The 13,394-nt window shown below is 32.2% G+C and overlaps 2 protein-coding genes across 2 annotated transcripts in view; one reads left to right on the top strand and one right to left on the bottom strand.

The window, feature by feature from the left end:
• Nucleotides 1-1,890, bottom strand: part of LOC111629160 (ubiquitin-conjugating enzyme E2 W-like) — a 49,319-nt gene extending 47,429 nt beyond the window's left edge. The window contains exon 1 of the mRNA XM_023373036.1: nucleotides 1,687-1,890. Within this exon, the coding sequence (XP_023228804.1) occupies nucleotides 1,687-1,701 (15 nt within the window). The 5' untranslated portion in view covers nucleotides 1,702-1,890. The remainder of the gene's footprint in view (nucleotides 1-1,686) is intronic.
• A 454-nt stretch (nucleotides 1,891-2,344) lies between these two features.
• LOC111628875 (putative inositol monophosphatase 3) lies at nucleotides 2,345-10,393 on the top strand. Its single transcript, XM_023372737.1, has 2 exons — nucleotides 2,345-2,506; nucleotides 10,217-10,393. Exons 1-2 carry the CDS (start codon nucleotides 2,345-2,347, stop codon nucleotides 10,391-10,393), a joined length of 339 nt encoding a protein of 112 aa, XP_023228505.1.
• The last annotated feature ends 3,001 nt before the right edge of the window (nucleotides 10,394-13,394 follow it).

Here is a 13,394-nt window from a genome sequence, read left to right on the forward strand (position 1 = left end):
ATAAATACATGATTTTTGCCTCTTTCTGCCCTGTAGTCACTAAGAGGACCTTTCAATAATACCCATCAAGAATTCAACCATGCCCACAATGGGGTGGCTAGCAGAGAGGGGTTGACATATCCAAGAGAGAGCAATCTCCAAATATTCTTGACGTTTCTTGACTGAAGTGTTCTGTTCAGTAACTCAGCTGGCAGAGAAGGAAAGAAAAAAAAAAAACACATTTCTAACATTGTCTGAATAAAAGATGGAAGCTGTAAATCAAACAAGTAAAATATGTATGAGTAGTACTGTTAGTGGACCAACCATATCATTTAAATCCAACCAAGAACACAATTCAGAATCAGTAAAAATAGGGTCTAAAACTGTGATTGAACTTTGGTTATTTTTTAAAATTAATTAATTTATTGATCTATAAATTGGTGATATTATATTGGCACATTAATAAAATTTCTCTATACAAAGATTGATTCTACAATCAAATATTAAAAATAGACAAAAGTGGAGACAGTATTCGGGGACATCTAGTCACCGTATCGTTAGCCACTGAGATTGGAGGATTAGAAGTGTGTTCTTTCAACTTGATAGTGTTTGTTTGTTTAGTTAAGTTATGGCAACACAACACTTGGGCGATCTGCCTAGGGTGTATGCCTTCCGATACGTTCTTTTAAGGGTAATTGGCCCCTATTCAGGCATTACAGACATAGAGAAAACCTGGAAAACACGTGGCAGCCCATCCTGGCAAAGCACGAACCCACAACCAAACTCCCAGTGTTCAGGACGTGGAACTACTTGGTCACTGGTGGGCTCGACTCAGTAGTGCCAGCTGTTAACAGAATCTCCCATTCAAGGTACAGAACACAGCTCCAGTTTCAATCCAGATTTGTGTTTTCAAACCATTTCACCATCCTGCTGCTCTAGACATCCTCAAAATTTAATCAGCAGTTTCAGCATCATTACGGGCACAGCCAAACCTCCTAAGAAGAAAATACCTTAACGTCCGCAGAGCACAAACGATTAAGTACATACCACGCGTAAACCACAAGTACACACAGAGAATCTCTCCTCCAATCGGTGATCGCCCAGATCGGAAACGCATTAGATTCAAATATTCAAACGGCGCGGCTCCATTTTTCAATTCTACAGCCCGACGACTTCCGAAAAGGTGAAGTTTATTGCCGGTTTCTTGTCTTCCGCGTAGGTTGATTAAAATATATACATAAAGAGCACATTTTAGAGGCATAATTTCATATTTAAGACAACAAAAACAGCATTTATAACGAATAATTAGCCATTGGTTTCTGGTATGAAATATCAAATTAAACTTTGATACTGTTTATTTATGGATAGTTTATTTGATGAACAAATAAACCAGAACAAAATAACATGGTAAAAGTCCACACAATCTTTACCTATTTATAATCATAAACTGCGCAGTATTTTGTGTATAAAGCAAGTATAGAATTGTGTTTAATAGTGGAATATAATGTGAAATCATTTGTATACTTGCTTCTAAAATATCGAATTGTACTTACAAAAAAACGCTCTAAATGCATGTATACGAGTAAATAAAGCTTATAATTTTTATTTTATAACATTCCCCAGCTTCTACGTATCATTTTAATAACGAAACCGAGCATAGAAAAATAATATCTCATAGAATAACTTTTCATTCAATTTCCTACTCACCTGCATCGACGCCATCTTTGCTCACTAAGTCAACAAACAATGTTGGAAGAAGTAATTACATAAACTTAAATATAAGATTGAATTGTTATAAATTTTAAAAATATATATTAATTTACAAACGGTTAACGTCTGGACCTTATATTTATTAATTTAACGTCATTAAACTTTCGTCTGCTTCTCAGTTCATTTTTTAACCGATAGGGATCTTTGACGTAAAGATATTGAGAAATAACAAAATCATAAAGAAAATTAAAATGAATTATTTAATTAAATAAACGGAAAATTTTTTTAATGTTTTATTATTAATAATAATTACACCAGATGTATTAATTAGTAATTATAATTTATACAAGTTAACATATTTTAATATTATTATTTAATTTTGTTTTTTTAAGGTGTCGCTAAGGACGAAAGTGTCGTCTGCTTTTTAGGGTTAGAGTGTCTTGTGGAAAATGTCTGTGAAATTATGGTTTAATTTATCGTTTTGACAGGGGAATGAAAGTAAATTGTTAGAATTATGATTAAAATTAAGAATTTAGCTACTTTATTTCTTACTTTTGTAATTTTGTACGCGATATACACGTATCATGTGAATTATAACAAGTCAAAGGTCGTCAATCTGAAGAAAGTTTTAGAAATTTCCATTCGAATTGCCGAAATGGGGGGAGATCAAGTGCGTAAAGTAAAGCAGAAGCATCAGTTAAGACAATGGAGTAAAGGGAAAACAAAAGAGGGGATCAATGATCCTTTAACCGAAGGAGACATTAAATCTCATGAAACTATGGTCTATGGATTTAAAAAGGTCTTCCCTGATGTTAAGGTAACAGTTAATGACTTATTATTATTATTGTTAATAAACCTGAATGTTGAAATGATCAGAATTTATATTAATCTTTCAATGTTTTGATACTAATTACAGGTACAAATGTAGCTCTGAATGAGTCGGTTGGGATCTTAGAGCCGTAGACTGTGTTAATATGAGTTGAGTCAATTCAAGCTCTGAATGAGACAGTTGGAACCTTATCGGAGCTGTAGAGCATCGAAAAAGTCAAAGGAACCGTATGTCCCGTTGCCAGTTACGGCCCCCAAAATTAGATCGTGCAAGATTGCGAGCTTCATCACTTCACTAAGACTATCGTGTTTAACTATTTAGCCTATGAGACTATTCCAGCTTTGAGTAGCCCACTTGACTGTTCGTGAAGACGATGTTATGTACTGTTGCCCCACTCGGGAACTTGTGCATTTGCTGTCGTTTGCACCAAAGCATGTGACAACACGGAGCACGGGGAATAGGCAATATCCTGATACATGTTAAAAACTGGCCTTTGGAGGCGAAATCTCGCAAAGGGTTGCACGTACGGGTATCATTTCTGTAACTTTTTTGCTTGTATAGGGGGTCTACAATTCTCAGGGGTGTGAAACCTCTCATTCAGAGCTTGAACTTTACCGATATATCCTCCTCGAAATTGGCCTATCTGGAATTTTGGAGACTCGAAAATGGAGTAAAGTTACAGATAAAAACTCTCTAATTTTGGAATTCTCCCAGAAGAGTGATGAAACTCTGGAAATAAATGCTTTTGGTCTATGTCTAAAACCTGTTTTGGGTTATAATTTTTGCAGAACTTTCATTACTCTGCTGGGAGAATTTTAAGGTTAGAGAGTTTTTAATTTATATATTATTGCACAGTGCTTTGGAGTAAAATATTTAAGCAGGAACCATTTCTCAAAACAATGCTAAAATCCATTCAGCTTTACTAGAGATGGCTGGAAACTTGTAAAACACGAGAAATGCTGTTGCGCCAATTACTTCTTGGGGTGCAATTGAAACTGTGCTGTGCACTCCATTAAGCCCGTCGGCATGAAAACTTGGAGGTAAATATCTTGCAGATGATGCTTAGATATAGATTGGTTCCTTTCGTCATGGGTGTAAAATTTGGGAGGGGGTCCAAACCACTCATTCATAACTGCAATTTTACCCTAATTTTATACTAATATCTAATTCTTTGAAGAATTGATCAAGCTTGATGTTATATGAAAAGGTAATGTTGCTAATAAGTAAATTTCGAGTGCGTGTTTTGCTTTTGCCTAATGGTATATATGCACTATATACAAGAAATACTGTAAATGCTGCCAGTAGTGTAATCAGAGAGGGGTTCAGGGAGCCTGAGGCCACTTTATAAATAAAGAAAAGATACGTGTACAGGAAGAAAATTTAAATGTGATAAATGCAATTAAGTGTATACAATATCTAAGAGTTTACTCTTTATCCACAGTGCTAATGGCTACAATAGAGGTAGCCAGAGCAGTCGATATTGATCCCAATAGAGATTTAAGGAATCATTGAAGAGTTCGGCAATGAAAAAAATTTGAGGACCTGCCAGGCTGAATCTGTAGTGCTGCAGGGGTGAACACAAGTTTATACATTCTAATTCAGGCTCTGTTCTAATATCTGTTCCAGTTATGCTAGTTAATGCTGCTTTTTTTATTTTTAAGTTTGCCACAGTTTTTTAAACTTGAAAGCCAAGCTATATTTTCACACAAAATGTCTCTAAATTTGGTAAAAACACTTGATTTAACTTCTCAAGTTAATTGATAGTGATGTTAACAAAAAGTATCTTAATTTAACATTACATAAATATTTTCAAACTCTTCGAACTTTATCTTCAAATTTTAGAGGACTTTACACTTTAATAAAGAAATCTTTATATATTTAAAAATGTCAAGAGACAATTGGTTCATCTTTGGCAGAATAAGGCTTTAAAGGATAAGATTCTGCTTCAGAATGAGGTGGTTTTATGCCTTATCAAAGCTGTAGAGCTTTGATAAGGCCCAACCACCTCATTTAGAGTTAGAATCTTATTCTTTTAAGCACGTATTTAAAGACTACGCTATTAAAGCATAATTTCATTAGAAATTTGTGTAAAGTTAAATTAAGATTTCTTCATTTATTTAAAAAACTTTTCACTTGTTTTCAAGCTATAATTTATTTTTAGTACTATATCTGTTTTTTTTTCTTTTTTGGCTTTAATAATAATATATCAATATTAATGAACATATTTTTGTGTGAATTATTATGAAACAGAAATAATAAAAATGTAGGTTACAATGTGCAGAATATGCTCTGTTTATTGTGACCTACATTTTTAATTTATTAGCAAATAAATACAATTTTATATTGTATGTTTAGACTATTTTATTAAATTTTTATTGTTATAACCGATGATAAATGAATTTGTTGGGCTGTAATTCGAAAAACTGTAGATCTATAAATTCCCACTGTCGTCCGTCTGTTTGTCTGTCTTTCCTTAATCTCAAGAATGGTATTAGATAAACAAAATTTAAGACCAGATATGGAACATTACTGTGCAGTGAGAAATCTACAATAATATTAAAGTTATAAGTACAGCATTGCATATGAGGCTACATATTTACATATACATTGTACAAATAAATATTGCACTTAAAACTTCATTTTTATTAAAACTTTACTTAAACCTTTTTCACCACACAATAGCTTATCAGATACCTTGTACAATGTTGATAATACACATCACACCATAGCATTTTTAGTTTCTTCTGTATAAAAAGACTAAAAAATAATGTTTTAAATTTGTGTTTTCTTCTTATAAAGAAGACATGAATTTAAAACATTATTCTTAGATTCAATTTCAATATTTTGAATGTAAACTTTTGTCAACTTTTGAAATTTATTCAGTACTACATGATGCATGTATTTGGAGGACCATATCTTTGAAGAGTTTTCTGTGGATCCATGTTTTTATTTGGATTTTTGTACCCCACAAACCTAGTATGACACTCCTGCATGAGGGATATCTCTTTCTTTTCCTCTTCCCTAATGGTTCTAGAATAAAATCATATCTTTTTTATATTAAAATATAAATTGGAGGAAAGTGACGTGTTTGAGAAAGACCAAATGAAGTAGAATTGTGGCATCGAAGATTTTGAATCATTAGACAATGAATAAAATGTTTTTGCTGCCTGGATTCACTCTCCAGTCCTCCAAAATGGTGGTGTGATCTCTTAACTGTCTTAGCCATTCAAATATAACCTCTGTCAATGTCACTGTCTTGATTTTGTCAAACTTATGTTCTCTTTCACCTGTATATTTTCGGCTGCTGTCAGCAGCCAACAAACAGTTGCCACAGGTGAATATAGTTTGTGGCTGACTGCCAACTGCACGAATCAAATGGAAAAATGGTAGGTTCATCAGAAATGGCATATGCAGCAGATGAATCAAGTCAATCTATTGAAGATAAAAGAAAATTGCTGCAGGAATGACTTTAAAGCATCATATCAGTTATTTTCCTTCCTTGGCTCATCTTCCAAAAGCTGTAAAAGATGAACATATACTGTATATCTGAAATTGTTCTAAGCATATAAAGATTTTTACTATTAATCCTTAAAAATTCACAAACCTATGGCACTCCTTTATTTACAACCTTACACAGATGCAGATATTTATAGAGATATATTAAAACATTATTTCAAATATCTTGCTATAATATTTTTGCAGAATTTAATTATTGAACAAAAGTACATATTATAGATAAAATACTGTATACATTTTGTCTGTCTGCGTGTGTGTACTTGTATATGTTGAAACAACCAAACAACCAACATAATGTATATATGCTGTGGAGTTGGAGTTGAAACAAATTTATTGCTACAGGAGACAGAATCAGTAAAACGGACCAACTCTGATTCCAACTCCTGTTTTTTTATTTCATAATTTATATTATGTTTCTAATAAGAGAGTTAACCTCCTGTATTTCTTGATCTTATTTTATGATGTACTTAATACATATCACTAATTACTGATGATTTTACATAACAATAACAGCCTTTGCAAGAATTTGTCTATGCTGGTGCATTGTGCAATAGCAATATACTGAGAGACAGCTTGTCTTGTCATTTTTCTTTAATAGAATCTATTGATTGATGCATTAAAAAAAGCCTATTTTCTGGTAATAGTAGTATTGCATGCCTTGAAATCAATCAGAAGAATCCCCTCAGAATCTCAAAAATTCATGGCCATGATTTTCTTTTGCCTTCCTGGGCCTTAGAGAACCAAGATGATGCCATTTCATAGATTTTCTTTTTGATAGAGGATTATGATACAGAACTCTAATAACAATTAATTCAAAAATTTCTCTTACTTGCCCTTTACAAAGTGATAAAAACTCTCTGCAACAACTATTTTGCCATTCATTTTTAACTGGAGAAAGAAGTTTCATCAGCAATCTTGCACTGACTTTATTTGTATTATGGTGTTTGTGTAAAATCAGCAGCACTGTGGTTTTTGATACAGCATAGCTCACTGCCAATTCCTTGGCCTTTAGCTACCTGTCTTCCACAGCTTATTTCTTCACAATATTGATGTTTTCTTCTGTAGGCTTTCCTTGGTATGGTTTGTATTCAATGGACTCTCTTCCTAATTGGAATTGTTTTGCCCATTCTTTTATAGATGAACACAAAGGAGAAGAGTCTCCGTAAACAACATCTAGTTGATCTTTAATCTCTTTCTGTCTTTTGTTAAAAATTTAATCACATCTCAATACTCAATTTTGTTATTGCTGTGATATCAGTTTATAATTACAATAAATTAGTATATAACCAACCTCATTTCATAACTTGCAACCCGTTTAAACTTGTCTTTTAAGTACACACAATTTGCAGGTTATATGCACAGAAATACAGTAAAAAATACATCTAAAAATTTCAGCTGCAAGATATATTATGGTAACAATGTTGCCAAGTATCTTATTTTTAAGATAGCTTTGTTTTTGCTAAACATTTGACTGAAATTCATTGATACTTCCATCTAAATAGCACATATTTATAAAAGTTAAATTTTATTATTTGTAATTTATCATATATCATGACCAATACATCTTTAACAGTTGAGAGAAGGTTGGAGAAACACTAATCCTTTTGACCTAATTAATGGATTATCTTTAGTCCTCTTAACTAGGAAAGGCAGATAGCCAAAATCATCTCCTACCCTTTCCGTGACAATATAATAAAGTGCAAAATCTTTAATAACAGTGTTACTGATATGTATTTAAACAGCTGGTACAAGGACTTGGGAAAGGAGACAGAAGAGTTTTCTATATATTATAGCAATGAGTGATCTATGACAGAGTATATACCAGTAGCTGTTTCAAAAAAACCTCATTGAGGTCTCATTTCAGCATTTACTAGATAATATAGTAGTCTGTTTGGATCATAAAATTTTATCCATTAATGTTCAACAGCTATCCAAGGAGAGAGATTCATACAAAGGAGAGACAAATTTATCACTGCCAGAAAGACATAAGTGTTATATGTTGTTTACTGCACTATTGAGACGACTAGTAATCTTAATGTATTATTTATTACAACAAGTAAACACGTTACAAGAGGAGACACACGTGACGTGCTCTTTGGCTCACGATGGACTACTGGCTGCTAGTGTCGCCACTAATACATACTGTATCATAACACTAAGATGGGATTATATATTTGAAGTTTACAGAATTTAGATGGATTTTGCTGATTGAAGATTTTGTTCCATAAAAGAATTTTTTATGAATAAAATGCATTTAAACTTCCTGTTTGCATACAGTAAAAAACTTTTTCAGAAAATATTTACAGATTATTTTGATGTTCCTTTAAAGGAGCATTTAGATTTATGTTTAAACATAACATTATAGTAAATTTAGAAAGTTTTAAATTATAAGTAGGAAAATTTATGATTTTACATACCCATCAGTAACCAAAAGGATAAAACACTCAAGCATTCAAACACTGAAAGTCGATGGTTGATTCACATCTCACTAATGGGCTGGCCATTTGAGTTTTTAGGGTTTTCTTTGTGTCTAACACCTAAATAAGAACCAGTTTATGTAGAAAGTCTTCCTGTCAGGTACTCTCCTCTTGGCAACATTCAGGCAACTTGCGTAAATGTTGTGTTGGCATATTCTGTCAGTCCAATCTGATTATAATTTTACACTTGATTTATTTACAGTATTTAGATATTATATTTGTCAAAAAGTCACTTTCTGGCTGATTTAGCAACCAATAATTTATGAAATTTAATAATTGATTCCCACGCTTGCTATTTGGCCAAATACCGAATTCTTACTTTGTGGCCAAATATACTACAGGTAACCCCCGTATAACACGGCACTTCTATAGCACGGATTCGCTCTAACACGGTTCGAGAATTGGTACCATCCCCCGTATAACACGGATTCGCTCTGACACGGTTCGCGAATTGGGTAAAACCCTCGTACAACAGGAAATATAATAAATTTTTACATACTTAAGTAATAATAGTTCACGAAAATTATTATTTTCGTGAACTATTAGTACTTAAGTATGTAAATTTTCTCTTCTCACCTTCTGTCGATACACGTGGTCCTTCTCGAAACTTGTTTCAATGTTGCCAGATCGCGACGCTTCTGCTTCTGATATTGCTGAATGTTTTTCCCTTATTCCATACTTGCTTTATTCTTCATAAGTGCTTAGCACCATATAAGGAAATTTATAAAGACCTTTTAACTAGAAGCAAGCAATCTAAAATTACATACATTTTGCAAAAGGTAAAGCATGGATCTGAAGATAATGCAGAAAAATGTTCAGAGGATGAGGATAACTTGCCAAAAAGAAAACCCTCTCGGTTAATTAATAGTGTTTTTAGTGATGACGAAGAAAATATTGTTTAATTTATATTAATATGTATCACTTTAAAATTTTTAATGAAGATATTTATCTTAATTATGAAAATATACTAGCATGTTTTTTAATTTTTGGAACCTAACCCTCCTTTTCGTGTTAGTTCTTTGTTTCGTATAACACGAATTCGCATAACACGGCAATTTTTTGGAACGTAACTACCGTGTTATACGGGGGTTACCTGTATTTATTTTGAATAATGTCATTGTAATCATTACTGAATACAGGTATGTGCTGCTTAATGATGAGGATACATTCTGAGAAATACATTGTTAAACAAATATCATAATGCATACTTAGACAAACCTGTATGGAATAATCTACTACTCATATAGGCTATTTAACTCATATAACACAATGATAAATATTTACTGGTATGTATCTAAACATAATAAAAGGTATGGGTGGTGTTGACATTGGCTGCTGTTCCCTAATATGGGCATACGAGTAGGGAATATTTTGGCAAAACAATAATGAAAAAATGTCAGACAGAGAAAACAGAAATCAGTGATGGCAAATGAAAAATTGGTGCTTGTGTTTTTATGTAAAATTTTGGGCAAATCAAACTCTTCTGCCTCTAACTAAACTGTATTCATATACCCATATTAAATGGCACACATCCATATTTAATTTAAATTATTGCATCTGTAAACAACTCAAAAGTTTTTGATTAAAAATATACTAAAAATATTGTGTATCCAATTATCTTAAAGAAAAGATAAATGCTTTGAAAACTTCATAAATTTTGTACGAATTATTGTTACAAATAAAATAATAATTAATTATTTTACAGGTAATTTCTGAAGAACATGACAATAGAAAAGTGAACTTAGAAGATATAGAAACTCCGAAGCATTTCCTTTTGAAACAGTTTGTGGACGACGACGTATTTGTAAATGTCGAAGATATTACAGTATGGGTGGATCCTTTAGATGCAACCAAAGAATATACTGGTTTAATTTTAATATGAAATATTTATCTACATCATAATATTTTGAATTAAAATTCCAAAATTTAATAATTTGCTTTTATTTTGACAGAAGATTTATTACAATATGTAACAACTATGGTTTGTGTTGCTGTCAAAGGCAAGCCCATGATTGGTGTTATTCACCAGCCTTTTACAAAAAATACAAGTAAGTTATTTGTTAAATTTAATTTAATACATTACATCTCTTGGAGTATGGTATAATTTTTTCTTGGACAGATATTTCCTTATGGCTTCCATATTATTATTTGACTCGGAAACAAAACTATACATTACATCACTCCAGCAAGTAAAATCTAACGAGCCAAAAAAGTTTTCAATCCAATTTAATGGATCTTAGTCAGTTTTCAAATGCAGAAATGAAATGAAACATACAAAATTTAAAGTTTAAAACATTCAAATACAAAACTGGAAGAAAATAGGAATGTTAATATTAAAGTAAGTAATAATAAATATCAAAATATTTAAAATAAGCTAGATTTTGTATAACAATTTCCATGCAGTGGACAACAAGTCTGCATCATGTTAATTAACATGCCACACCCCTCGTCTCTATTTTCTTTGTAAATTTCTAGGATTTCTAAGTCTCTTCAGGCTATTCATGTGTAGCAATCTTAGCACAATTTCAGATGACTTTCACATCAGGTTCATTAGCAAATACTGATGTTGCTCAGACCTTTATTCACTGACCCTGATTGTTTATTAATCCTGTTAGGGAGGTTTTGTCTGGTTGTGCTAATGTATTTCACTTCTTTGTTGAAACAGTAATCTTGTATGGTTGTAGAATAAACACAAATGGTGCTGGAAGGATCTTGTGGTAGTCTGTCATTACATAAAAGTTTAAAAACAGTATGGTTGAAAATTGAAGCTCAGATTGTTGTGGTTTGAAATTGCCTTAGTATCCTACATAAAGTAACAAAATGCATTAACATTACCCACTTTTTTTATAACGTCATTCTTCTTCCATTTTACATTTTTTAAAGGTATTTATTAAATTATTAACTGTGTTGTAGCACCACTTTGCTGATGCAACACAGTTCAATTAAGATGTCAAGCACATTGGTGCAATGTATATAAAGCTCTCCTTGTTAATGTCCTGAAGGTAACTTTATATGGAGGAGGTAGGTCAACAGACATATACAGAACAAAAATAGGATGATAGGTATGTTTCTGAAATATGCTAGTATGGATGTACAATATGTTTTGTATGTTTTACTTCATTTTTGTGTTTGACAACTGAAGAAGATCCATTAAACCGGATCAAAAACATTTTTGGCTCATTAAATTTCACATCCTGGAGTGATGTAAGGTGTAGTTTTGTTTCTGAGTTCTTTCTCCAATTTCTACTATTGTCTTTTATTATATTGATTGTTTCGTTTTTCTGATTTAACTGAGAAACTAGACTCTTAAACAATTTCAATGATATATTTTTTGCTATTATTTTATGATTAAACAGTTCTTTAGATTTGATAATGCATTTGATAGTGTTCTCCTGGTTCTCTTTTTTGCCAGATGCCCTACCCAGATGATATCTCTGGTCACTCGATTGATAAATTTCATGAATAGTATGAAATTTATTTATTATAATAAACAGTCTTATAATTTTTTTCAGCTTTAGAGGGTGTTATTTCAGTTCTTTGGGAATTGAAGAGCTATTATTCAAAAGTGACTATTACCGAAATAAATCTGATAACTTTTTCATTTTATTATTATTTGAGCAACATCACAACACTTGACACGACACGCTTTTGCTTTATTTTGACATTGGTAAGAGTGAAAGTGCCAAATAGACTGGGCAATTATTCAGTTTAAACTAAACCTTATCTTCCAATAAACAGCACACTTATTATTAGTGTGTGCTATCTATTGAAAGAAGACCAAACTAAGTGCTAGGCTGACAAGAGTTCACCATGCGATGTGCACTGAGGCATTATCTTGTTGGAATACCGTGTCTGGTGTGGCCAAATCACAGGCCCCATAATTTCTGTGATGTACTGGTTAACTATCAGATTACTGGAAATGTGCACCAGGGTTATCTGCTGATTGAACATGTCTCCTTAAACCATGATGCCCACTGTGGGGACAGTGTGACACTTGGCAAAAGAGGGCTGCTATATATATGTATCACAGGGAACACTATATACCGTGTTTCTCCGAAAATAAGACAGTGTCTTATATTAATTTTTGCTCTGAAAAATGCGCTAGGTCTTATTTTCTGCGGATGTCTTATTTTCGGGGAAACACGGTAGTACAGATTTCAGCCTCAATGCTTCAATGAAATTCAAATTTTTATTGCCATTTTTATAAAATTTTATAGAGCGAATGCGAAATAATTAAAATTTCTTGAAATTGTTTGGCGATACTTTTATTATTACTTATAATTTTATGATCTTCCTGAAGATATTCATCATTCTTTTCGTACTTATTTGATATTATTACGCTATTCAATTCTATTTTTTTATTAAAACGTTGAAATGTTTATTATATTTAACATATAGTCATTTACAAGACTGCGTAATTGTCTACTTAATTCTAATTTCTAAAACAGAGTTAAGTGATATAAAGAAATTGCTATGTGGTCACTTTAACAGTAATACATCTAAAATTACTATTTAATTTTAACAGTAATACATCTAAAATTACTCAAATTGATTTTAAAATGTTAACTGTCTCGTCATTGCAGTAATTTAATAAANCATGATGCCCACTGTGGGGACAGTGTGACACTTGGCAAAAGAGGGCTGCTATATATATGTATCACAGGGAACACTATATATATAGTGTTCTCTGTGATACATATATATAGCAGCCACACCTGTATCACAGGGAACACTATATATATAGTGTTCCCTGTGATACAGCCACACCTGTCCACAGCAATCATTCCTCCATAGACAGAAAAAGGATTCATCCATAAACAATACTTGATATCATTCAATGTCTAGTGCAATGTTATTTAAATTATGTTTCATGGAACCCTGGG

Source organism: Centruroides sculpturatus, unplaced genomic scaffold (genome assembly GCF_000671375.1).
Source record: "Centruroides sculpturatus isolate CEXI.00-Female unplaced genomic scaffold, Cexi_2.0 scaffold51, whole genome shotgun sequence".
Classification (NCBI taxonomy): Eukaryota; Metazoa; Arthropoda; class Arachnida; order Scorpiones; family Buthidae; genus Centruroides; species Centruroides sculpturatus.

What these genes read in the sequence shown, in the direction of transcription:
- LOC111628875 (XM_023372737.1), top strand. Translation starts at nt 2,345, where the DNA reads ATGGGGGGAGATCAAGTGCGTAAAGTAAAGCAGAAGCATCAGTTAAGA. An exon ending in AGGTCTTCCCTGATGTTAAG is followed by an intron (nt 2,507 to 10,216) that starts GTAACAGTTAAT and finishes ATTATTTTACAG; the next exon opens with GTAATTTCTGAAGAACATGA.